Genomic DNA, 11,928 nt, shown 5'->3' on the forward strand with positions numbered 1-11,928 from the left:
TTCATTCTCATGCATAACAGCTAGCTGGAAAATTCTAACTTCCCCCCTTCCTCCTTCTTTCCCCCAGCTTTTATTGCTGAGCACAGCACAATATGGTATGCGATATCCCTTGGGCTCAGCTGTCCTGGCTGTGTCCACTCCCAACTTCTTGTGCACCATCAGTGTCCTCACTTCTAGGGCAGCATAAGAAACACAAAGGCTTTGACACTGTGTAATCACTGTTCAGCAAGAACTAAAACATCTTTGTTATCAACATTGTTTCAGTCTAAAACCCCAAATATAACACAAAATGATCTACAATGAAGAAAGTTATCCCAGCCAAAACCAGGACAAAAATCAAATATTTACATACAAGAAAATATAAGCAACTGCCTTCTGATAGCCACCACCCATTTCTCACTGCTTACCACTGCATCCAGAAATTCAATGCATCTTTTCAAATCTGGTCTGGAATCACAGAACTGTCTGAAGAGAAGTCTTCCTATTGGTTGTTTGTCACAAAGCTGGTTATAGTCTCTTTCTGGGAAAAAAAAATATAAATATCTTTATTTATTTTTATTTTTGTAATAGGATGGTCATTACTCCCATTTAAGGTCAGAAAAACATTACTAAAAAGAAAATATTTTACATTAACATATTTATCAAAGATACCATAAATATGCAATGATCCCAAAGAATAGTGAAACACTCTTCAGTCACATCTGTGTTCTATAGACTATCCCATTTACTAAAAACACATTGAATTATACGCTTGAGTTTCATTTAGTTTAGGGTGCAGAAAACAACCATACTGTGAAACAGCAATATGAAAGCAAACAAAATTGTTTGGAAAGAGGGAATGCAAGATAATAACAGAAAAGGTTAAAAAAACTATTACAAGACATTAAGGAAAAGGGTAAAATATATTACCATCAATTTATAACAGGATTACTTTTTCTAATTCGAAGTTTTGTAAATCTGTTCTTTAGGAACAGTTTCCTTTAACAAACAAGGAGCTGTGATACAGCTTTTATCTTCTCATAAATTTTATTTTCTCATAAATTCTCCATCATATTAGAGGTTTAATAGCTTTTTTTTTTTTTTTTTAGCGTTTAGAAGCAAGTCAGAATCCTTTCCATTAACAGCACCAAACTCTTACCCTTCTCTCTCAAAAGAGTCAGACAGAGCATTTATTCTACAGGCCACTCACCGATAGAGCACCGAATACCCTCACAGTGACTGACAGGGGGCAACTTCAGCATCTCTTTCCATTTTTTACTACGTCCACTCCGTTTGCCTAGAAGAAAATATGAATAATGTAAAACAAAATACTATGTCAGAATAAAATTGAACATAACAGAATAAAATCAGGTCAGATGTACACAGATGTGTCAGACTACTTTTCATGCCTAGAAAGAAATCCATCTACAAGGATATCTAAACCAATAACAAATGTGATATAAAAGAATTTGTAAGCATTTTTTTCATGTTTCATGTAAAGTCTTTTCCAACTCAAATATCTCACATTTTGGCTGCATATGTAGAGTATCTCTGCAGAGAAAAGGCAAATATCTAGTATTTTGAAAATCACAAATAAAACTGTTACATCGAAGACAGAACCTAAAGAATTTTGAGAATTATGTCTCAACCATGGTAAAGAATGGAAGAAAATAAAGTTGAGTAACAAAATACCAAGAACAAAGTTCTTAAACACATTTTTGGATAATAAAGTTGTACTTAAATATTCTCTCTTTAAGGGCAGTAATAGTAGTAAGAGTAGACCCCACTAATAAATGAGAGGGCATAGCTCAAATACACACCATTTATTCTAGACCATACAAGGATACTGGGAAGAACTTAGCTGCTGTAAAATTTAGATATTTCCAGTGCTTCAGATTTCACAGCACTAGTATTGAATTAGTATTGATTTTAAAAAAACTACCACAGTATTTTTCTCAGTTTCTAAAAAAATATATCTGTGCTACATTTTCTATGTTATATTGGACTTTTCAGCACACTACCTTGGCCAATTTCATTTACAGAAGACATTCATGCTTATCAAAAAAGCAAAGGTAGACACAGGAACATATACGCAATTTCAGACCCAAAATATTTCTGTGAAAGAGTAACTTAGTGCTGCAAAGTATTTTAAAAGATTTTACTAAGCAATATGATCAGATGCATTTCCACATGACAGAGCAGTAGCAAATCTGCACAGAAGCTCTCTAACCGTACCAAAGCAGTACATGCTGCTAACCACAACGGGACAAAAAGGAAGGGAGTTACCCCATGTAACCTGAATAGAAACTAAGCAGCAAAGGGTACCAAATTCTTTCTAAATTAAATCGTTAGGGCGAAAGGAACTACCATCTTCAGATAAGAAAATACATATTTTTAAAAGCCCCTATTTACTCAAACATACAGCTTCTTGAACCATTGCACCAATGCAGTTAGATCAGCCCCAGCTTAGTGTGCCTTGGTTCATATCAAATTTATTGACATTTTATTGTGCTGCTGCAACAAAACATTCTCAAATCTAGTATCCCTAGAAAGGTAAAAAAGTAAGGAATAAAACACCTATAAACACTGTGTTGTGGACATTATTTGACCTGACACCTACTCTATAAAAAAACCCAAACTTCATCCACACTTCATTTTTTAATAATCACTTTGCAGGTCATTTGCCTTCCAAAAAGTTTTATAATACAAAATATGGAATCTACTTCCCACCCCATATTTCAAGTAGTACCAGAACTAAGAACGAGGCTGTAATTACCAGCATCATTAAAACACTATTTTAACTATTTTAACTCTATTTTGACTATTTTAACAAAATATTTTTGATCATAAAAAGAAGTTGAATATATACTTGAAGAAAATCAAATGACACAAAGCATACAGCCTTTCTAAGAGAAACTGAACACAAAGAATATCAAGGGATATTAACATAGATAGCCTATACACATACATTGAATAACAATGCCTGGGTATAGATTATGTGACCATGAAAAACAATGTACAGAAGTGTCAGTTTCAGCCATGCAACTGAAAAGTAAACTAAGCTGCAAGATCCACAGAAGTTACCTTTCTTCTGTTAGAAACTGCCCAGACTCAACTGCGCATGACACCATACAATCAGTACTGATCAAGAATGATAAAGCGAACCCAAATTCATATCACAATGCTGTTTGGAAAATGTAAAATGAACTGTGACATATATCAAGAATAGCATCTTCTGAAGCACTGTCAAGGAAAAAACCCAACCCATCCCAACCCAAAAAAAAAAGCAGAGGTTCACTGGTGCAACATACTTCAAGTCCAACACAAAAAGTGCTGTATTTTGCCCAAATATTTGGCCAGTTACTTACAGTGTGACCATTATGAACTTCATTTTACAAAAAAAGACCACATATTAGAATGCAACTGAATTCACCGTCCTACAGAAGTCAATAAAGGCTACATATAATTTATTAATGATACACAAGAATCAAGTGCTTAGCCATATCAGCTAAATCAACATGCTCTCATTTTTCTCTGAACTGAATGTTCTTGTATTTACAGCAAATGCACTGAAAAAGTCTGTAGGTCCCAGTAACGTAAAGAGCCACTTCTGGTAAAAGTTAAGGCAGGAGGCCAATTTGTTTGTCACATAATTCCCTAATTGCAAAACCCTTTTCCATTTCTGAGGCAGTTTAAAAGAAGTATCAAACCAAATTATAACAGTTGTGGTTTGAAAGTGTCTTAATATTGATTTCAGAGCTTCTATTCTGGATCTCATTCTAAAACACTTCAGATAAAATTCTTCCAGAAGGACCAACAGCTCACTTTCCAACAGAACAGCCAAAAAGCCATCAGGTTAAGGTGCTTTCTGGTTGACCTCTGCGGCGCAGATGAATTACCGCTTTTGCCTCTTTCAGATGGAATCACGGCTAAGAGCAATGTCCAGCTTGAAGCAACTCATCTTGTACAAAGAAAAGGGTGGATGCAGCAATACACAATTACAGTGAAGAGAAACTTGACTTACATTTTCAGGTACACAAGAAGCTTACCTTTTCCTCCTCCCCAAGTTACTTCTTAGAGTTACAATTTCAACATTGAACTCTTTTCCCATTTTTGCTTCTTAAAAAGATACATACTAAATTCAGTTAGATCACTGCACTAGAATATGGTATGGGCAAAATGTTAAGATGTTTTATTTCAACTTTTTTTTTAAACTTCAGAGAAATATTTGAAAAATGTATGTAAGGCAATGTAGTTGGCTTATTCATCAGTAAAACCACAACTAGTTGCAAAAAAAGAAACTGCTGTAGCTGCAACCTATGTCACAAAATAAGAATATGTTTCAAATCCTCAGATGCACTTCTCACAGCCACAGAGATTTTCCTTGCAGACCTGATCTTGATCTGCAGACTGACTCTCATTTCAGTGAGCACAATATTCACCAAATATTATTAAGACCATTTTCCTTGAGACAAAAAATTTGGATTCTGTCACGCAGAATCCTACTTTACTGGCTACTACACTGACACTGAGATTCTGGCACGGAGTTTTTTGGGGACATCTGTGCTTCAGCTCTCCCTGTACAGGGCAAGCACCGTGTGTCTGAGGCTGAGAAGCACTGAGAGGCTGAGAATCACACAGCTCTATAGCACTCGGGTGCACGATTGCTACAACTTCATTCTTGCAAAACTGATTCCACAAACCAGATTGTCCGATACCAGCTGAGAAATTCGTGCTAGACCACACCCAGATAAGCTCTGAAAGCCTAAGACTGCAACAAGATGACAACCTACAACACGCCTTTAGCGTATAAATCAAATAAATTGGTTCAAAGAAAAATGCAAAACGATACAGGAGCTCTACATCATCTACACTGAGACCCATGAAAATAAGCTGGGTACATACACTGCCTTAAAATATGTCTTTCCCATAGCAGAGGCTGTTGCAGGCAAGTCTCCTAATAGATTTAAAACTCACATGAATTCAAATCTTCTCCTAGTTTCAGACACATTTTCCTTCAAACCAGTCACAATAAGGATTAAAACCTTTCACAAAAAAAAAAAAAAATCAAAATATTCCATTTAACTACAGCCTTATGCTATACAGACATTTATAAACACTGTCCCTTGGGTAACAAATATTGATTTTATGCCCTTACTGGGCAAGATCCACCTTAAAGACACAAAACAGTGCAGAATTAATACCTCAGCTTCTCAGATCAGACCATAACACTGGAATAGCACCAAGTTCAGATTAGAAGACAAGCTCACACATACCATCACTTGAGGAAGGCTGTCATGCTTTCAGTTCTAGAGACAGCTCATAAGGTTTGGGGGGTCACCACAACCTTCTCCTTTCTGCAGGTCAGATATATTTTCTGACATCTCTGTTCCTTCAAAAACACACCTGGCCACAGCTTAACAACATTAAACAGAGTGGTGATGCTTTTCTATGGAGAAAGATTTTTTTTTTCTGCAGACATATGATAAATACAATCTGGCCAGTTCTCAGTAAACTTACGAGAATCACCTGGCTGAAAATTCAGGTTTCAGCACAAGGTTAGCACCTAACTCACCAACATTACAAAGGCCAAGGTACTTCTGAATGCAAACAGAAGCAAAAATGCAAGTAGTATAATAAATAAACAAAAGATATCTATAGATTACAGATTGTTATGGCATTTATAAGATAATAGTCCTCACATTCCTGGATTCAAGTACACAGAGTTGGACTTCAGCAAGGTAATACTCGAGTGCTCTTGCTCATCTGACTGTCAAGACAGTAACACTGCAAGCAGTTAAAAGCCCAGCTCTCTACGTGAACATTTGTGCCGTTTGTTTATGTGCACAATCATTTATTGTTCCCACAGCTATAACCACTCGAATAACTGGTTCTTCACATGGGCTCTCTATCCAGCTCCAGTGATCATGTGCACATGTAGGAATGCCAGTGCACACACGCTGCACAGCCTCTGCACCCCACCAATTAGGTGTGGAATAGAAAGCTTGTATCAACTCAAGTAAATGTAACTGATCTGAACAAAAATTTATTAATGTATTCTCACAGTCAAACAATGTAACACCTGTGCATACCTTTCATTTTGAGATGTCGATAACAAATCAAGGAACAGGGCTTACTAAGGGAAAAAAACACCAGGAACATTGCAATTTTACAGTCAACTCAACAAACAAGGATTTTTTTATCATGCTAGTACACCAAGAGTGCAACAGATATTAAAGAAATAAAATTCCTTTAAGCCGATTGTGAAACCTCTATTGTAACAGCCACATTTGAAATACGCAAAGCACCAGCGTGTATCAATAACTAGACCTCTCGTGTTGTGTTTATTTAGTAAATGTAATTATTTAAGATTCCAACATGCCCACATGCATTCTTCTTACAGTTCATTAAATAAAGGACAAAAAGGCAGACATTGTGCATAATTCTGTACAAACACAGGAAGACATGTTTCCTGCCACAATGAGTTTACAGCAATTTAAAGCACAATGCAATAAGAGTGCAATAGAACATAGGAGGTAAATGAGGGAAGAACTGATAACAATTAAAAGCAACTACAAAAACTCTCGGCACTCTCATGTTAAAATGCATATCTGCTGCTGGTAGACTTTCTGGGTATGACTGTGCCTTGCTTTCCCCCTTGTCCATACCCCTGAAATAATTAAAGAATTTAGTTCAGTTCAACAAACTAGAGTGATCTGAGCAATCTCTACAGAATTATCTTCCTAGTTACAAACACACACAAAATAGAATACCTTCCTTGTATCATCAACACTATACTGAATTATTACCTTATACTGCAAGCAAAAGTGGGATTTATTTTGCTTGCAGAATTATTCCAATTGCTTTCAAGCCTAGACAGATAAAAACCACTGTTTGAGTGGACTGCTTATTTTCTGTGAAGAGTACTTCATTACGACAATTTCGATACTGAAACAAGTATCTTGCAGGATTCACTTAAGCCAAACTGTGACCACATTCTGCTACTGAAAGGTTCCTTCCTTCTAAATCTATCCTTGGACAGCACCCATCAATTATCAAATCTGCAGGAGCTTACTGATCCATCTGAAAACTAACTTTGGGAAGAAAACCCCAAATCCAAAACACACAGCAACATAAGAAGGAAAATACCTCAAAAACCCACACACCCTAGATTGGTTCATGGATCCAGCTGGAAACTACCTCAACCATTCTGCAACCACAGGCTAGAACCATACAGCCAAGAGCTGGGGGAAAATTTGCTTGAGGCATGACCTTAATTTAGCCAAAATCAATCATGACACAGAGGATATTCTATGCCTAACAGCAGACACAATTCTCACTCCCAAACTGCTCCTGCCATAGCAGTACAAATGAATTTTAAAGTGGATGCAAATGGAGCAGGTATGTTTAAAATGTACTCTTGGCGTGGATCCTCACGTGGAATAAACTGCCACTGACTTCAAAGGAACGATGTATCTACCCTGTGGGTGTATTTTTTTGAGACTATTACTTAAGGCAATGAAAAAAGAAAGGCTCCTAAGCAGTTTAAAACATACAGGGATTAATTTCTTTCCTTCCCAACATCACAGACTATGTGTGGGATGCTGAAATGAATTCGGGGCTTACATATATTCAAAGGATTTACTGGGAGTGACTGAAATAAAAGCAGAAGATATAAAGAGAAAAGTGAATATAAAAAAAATTGGGGGTGAGGGAACTTTCTTTTTGTTTTTTTCCCAGAATAACCTTGTTTATATTTATTATTTCTCTCAATTTATGGGACAAATTCTTCAATGTCCTTCAAGAGATACTAATTTCAAATATTTTTCTGCTGGGAAAAAATGAATGTGTTAATTCCTCTGCCCTTGTACACAACTAGAAAACATACTTCTCTACATATATATACACTACTCTTTTACACATAAAGATGTGAGTAAGGAGAACATGGAATAGCTGGTGTGAAAGCTTGCAGTCTCAGTTCATACATCACTATCACTTAACACTTACCTGGTTTTGTATCTCAGTTCCTGCACTTCAGCACTCATAAGATCAACTTTGAGTTTGCTTTATAATCTGTTTTTCTACTGAGTCACTTGTGCTTGTTCCACCACTGGGTTCACCTTAAAAGGAAGTTTTCCCTTTTTCTTTCCCACATACAGGTTTCTCCCAAAAACTGACATACGCACAAGAGGGAAGAGCTGGATTGACACAGAGGACCACTTAACCCAGGGAGCTGGGACAGGGAATCCCAAAACACCTTGCACTGCAGCTGAACTGCAGTTTTCATCTGAAGGCAAATCCCTCCATGGACAGGTCAGCTTTCAGCACAAGCAGGTCAACTGAAAAACTGGACAAGGAAAGAAAAACTTCCAGTATAGCTCCTGACTCCTAAATCTTTCATCCATGATATACCAAAGGGTACTTTGTGCCATCATATCATCTTCTAGTTGTAGGTACATTCAAGAATCATATATGATGTTATCACTAACACCCACATGTGCAAAGAACTGGCACTTGATTATTTACCAAGTTGATTTAAAAGAAGGTAAGGAATCCTGACGGTTTCCCTTCTTCACATAAAGAAGTGTTGCAGAACACTGTCTCTAGCAGAAGTTGCTAGAAACATTACAAGTCTTTAATGAAAAGAGACAGGCTTCTATTAAAATAGTGTTTTATTAAAAGCTATGAACATCCTCTTACAGACAAAATTTAAAGTTTTGAGGCGGGGGGGAAGCTGGGGTTTCGTATGACCTGAAAAATGGAATTAGTAAACTCCTATAAACAGATGTTATACAAATTGAATTAGAAGATTCACGCCTCTAATGAAAGGAATCAACAGTAAGATTCTTAATGAGAAGGTAGAAGGTAAGTAGTCTAGAAACAGACAGCAACAGCACTTTATTTTTATTGAACAGGAGAAGAAAGTAGCAGGAAAATATTCATTTTACCTGAGTTCCTCGCTCTCTAATAACATAGATCAAATTTACCTTCTACACATCAAACCATATTTAAATGGTAGACATGAACCTGGCTGTTCAAGCTGTGCTGATTCTGCATGCCTACAAATGTAAAATCCAAATGATATTCATATCCTAACAACACTCACATGCAGAACTATAAGAGTACCTAAAATTAGAAGAAAATTATGTATACAAATCTGGGATCATGATTTTGATTCTTAAGTCTGGTTTATATGCTTGGGTAAGATTTGGTGGTTTTTATTGGGGATTTCTGAATTCTCATTAGGCATCTGCCATGGTGTTTCACCATAAGTGGACCGGTACACAACATCTTTTATTCAGTTTCTATATTTGCAAAGTGAAAATGACATATCTCTGGGGTTAAAAGACTTTGTAAGATGTATTCAAAGGTACAACCTCTTACTACTCTCATCTCCAGCAAAAAAGAGTCTCAAGTTAGACTGAGACTGACCCATTTAAGCCGTAATTGAACCTCACTGATTTCTTCTGACATGCACGGCAAACAAAAAATAAGAGCACAGTAGTTTACATGTTATTTTATTTGCTGTTACAACTGATCTATTTATCCAGATGAACACCTCTTACTCACACTGAGGAGAAGGATTACTGATGTGGCTCAAGCCTGTGCATGAAAATAAGTGCAGCTGCTATTGTATATTAGCTTTGGATTTTACTTTCTTCCACAACAAACACTAATTCTGCACTTTTCCATGCACCTCTCCATACACTATACAGTGAGATAATAGAAATGTGGGAAGGAAAGTAATTTGAAAGTCTGCTCTTCTGTCCCAGCTGTGAGACCCTTTTAGCAAAGAATACATTTCAGTAAAACATCTATCTCACACACTAACGTTGCAAATTGCCTTGCAGTCTATCAGGCACACAAGAATAGAGCTGGGACAGGGATTTTATGGAATGGTCTTGACAGATGGAGTAAACCAGACATCCCCAGACCAGCCAGAGCATGCAACAGACAGAAAATACTTTCATTTCGAGGAGTATTTTGAAAAATGTGACATAAAAAGTACCCCATGCACAGGGATTGAGACCTGAAAAGGTAAAAGACCTTCTACCAATTGATTAATGGAGTTCTAGAGTTTCAAAGACAGAATTCACATTTTTTCTGCAGGCTTACATAACAGAGCCCAGGCCAATTGAAGGTACAAGGAGAGTAACAGATTATTACCATTACTTTTATAAGTTTCACATCAGGTAGAACTGATCTTCACATCAGCTGCTCTCAGACTTTCATTTAGTTCATTAAAATATCTTGTTTGGTCAGTTCTACCACTATAATTTATTTTAAACATAGCGAAACCTTAACTAAAGAGGCAGCCTGACATTAAGCAGCCACTTAAAAGCCTCTGCAGATTACCACTCCGCTCTTTGTGGTGAGGGTTTGGGCACAGTAAAGTTTTGAGCCAGATTCCACTTTCCCTTCGTTTCTCAGATCACTCCAATGCAAATTCCAAATACAGGCAGCACCACCACAGACATGTTACCGTCAGTGAAACCAGCCAAAACATGTCCTCTAGATTGAGGTGGTCTCTTCAGCTAAGGTTGGAAAATGGCCCAAAATTGTGATCACTGTTCTGTTTTTTAAACCCCACTTCAAAGTCAAAAAGCTGATTTTCCTCTCTTGCTGCTTAAGGCAAATTTAACTGGATACACATATGGCGTAAGTGCCAAACCCATTTAGAGTTGGAGGAACTTGCAAAACATACAGAGGCAGATTCTGCTGTTCTTACTCACTTTAAACAGCTCCAGCTTAACTAATGGGACTTCTCAACACAATTAAGACAAGCAGGATCCAATCCAAAAAGAATATGCACATTTCATAGTTGAAAAACATACTCTGCACAAAGTACACTGGTAATCAGGGGAGACTTTCAAGTGGCCATTTAATGGACAGTTATATACACGAAAAAGCAGTAGGACAATCTTAGTTCAGGATGGGTTTTTTAAAGCAACCACGTGCTATACTAAAACTAATTATTTGCCCAAAGCGTTTGTTAGTTGAGGGGAGGAATCTTCAACTCAAGGTGTTCTAGGGAATCAAACTGTAAGTGTCAATCCAATGGAAAATAGCACACTTTTGTATCAGGATAATACAAAACATTTGACTGCAAAGTACAGGTCTCATTCAACAGCTACGTTTTTCTCAGGCAGGAATTTCAGCAAGATGGAGTGCAAGGTTTTTCCAGAGAAGATTTATGTCACTTTATCCTTTATATCCATATGTATATATATTTATAAACAAACTGAGAACTACAGATTAACGACCTTTTTAAAACATCCGGTAAAAACACTATTAGAATCAAGAAGGAAGGAGGAAGGGGTGTTTTTTCAGAAGAAAGCCACAAGCCAGTAACTCCAAACAGATCCCGCGGGGGGAGCAGGGCAGGTGCCTCGGGGCACTGCCCGGGACTCACTACCCGCCCCGGGAGCGCTCCTGCCGCCACCCCGAGGGGTCCCCGCCCCGCCCGGACCCCCTGCCCAGCAGCCTCTCCTCCCTCCCAGCTTCTCCTCCTCCATCACTTCCTCTCCCCCTCCTCGCGGGCCCCTTTCCCCCTCACCTCAGACCCTTTTCCTCCCCAACATACGTCTTCAGCCCGCCCCGCCTCGTCCTCCCGCTTCTCCTCCCTCTTCGCCTCGCCTCGCAGCTCTCACCCTCCCGGGCTTTCAGCAGCACCGTGTTGGCCACGATGTTCTCGATTTCCATGGTCGGGGGCTCCTTCCTCTCAGGGCAGCCGGAGAGGGGGCCGCCCCTACAGCCTCCTTCGCCCCCTCCTCCAGCCCCGCCACCGCCGCGGCGCCAAGCCTCGGCTCATCCGGCCCCGGAGGACCTCAGCACTGTGCTCGCCTCTTCCCCATCACCCGCTGCTCGCCGCGGCACCGCGCTCCCCCTCCCCGAGGGCGGAGACGGGTAGCGGGCAGCGCCCGCCCGCCCCGGCCATGGATCCTCCGC

At 38.6% G+C, this 11,928-nt stretch overlaps 1 protein-coding gene across 2 annotated transcripts in view; it reads right to left on the bottom strand.

The window, feature by feature from the left end:
* The window catches only part of GRK4 (G protein-coupled receptor kinase 4), a 39,811-nt gene extending 27,957 nt beyond the window's left edge, over nucleotides 1-11,854 (bottom strand). For both annotated transcript variants that reach the window (XM_069014558.1, XM_069014559.1), the window contains exons 1-3: nucleotides 11,631-11,854; nucleotides 1,190-1,276; nucleotides 408-520 (exon numbers count right to left, since the gene is read on the bottom strand). In XM_069014558.1, coding sequence (XP_068870659.1) covers nucleotides 408-520; nucleotides 1,190-1,276; nucleotides 11,631-11,682 — 252 coding nt within the window. In that variant the 5' untranslated portion in view covers nucleotides 11,683-11,854. The remainder of the gene's footprint in view (nucleotides 1-407; nucleotides 521-1,189; nucleotides 1,277-11,630) is intronic.
* Between the last annotated feature and the right edge of the window lie 74 nt (nucleotides 11,855-11,928).

The sequence above is a fragment of the Aphelocoma coerulescens genome, chromosome 4 (genome assembly GCF_041296385.1).
Source record: "Aphelocoma coerulescens isolate FSJ_1873_10779 chromosome 4, UR_Acoe_1.0, whole genome shotgun sequence".
In the NCBI taxonomy this organism is placed as follows: Eukaryota; Metazoa; Chordata; class Aves; order Passeriformes; family Corvidae; genus Aphelocoma; species Aphelocoma coerulescens.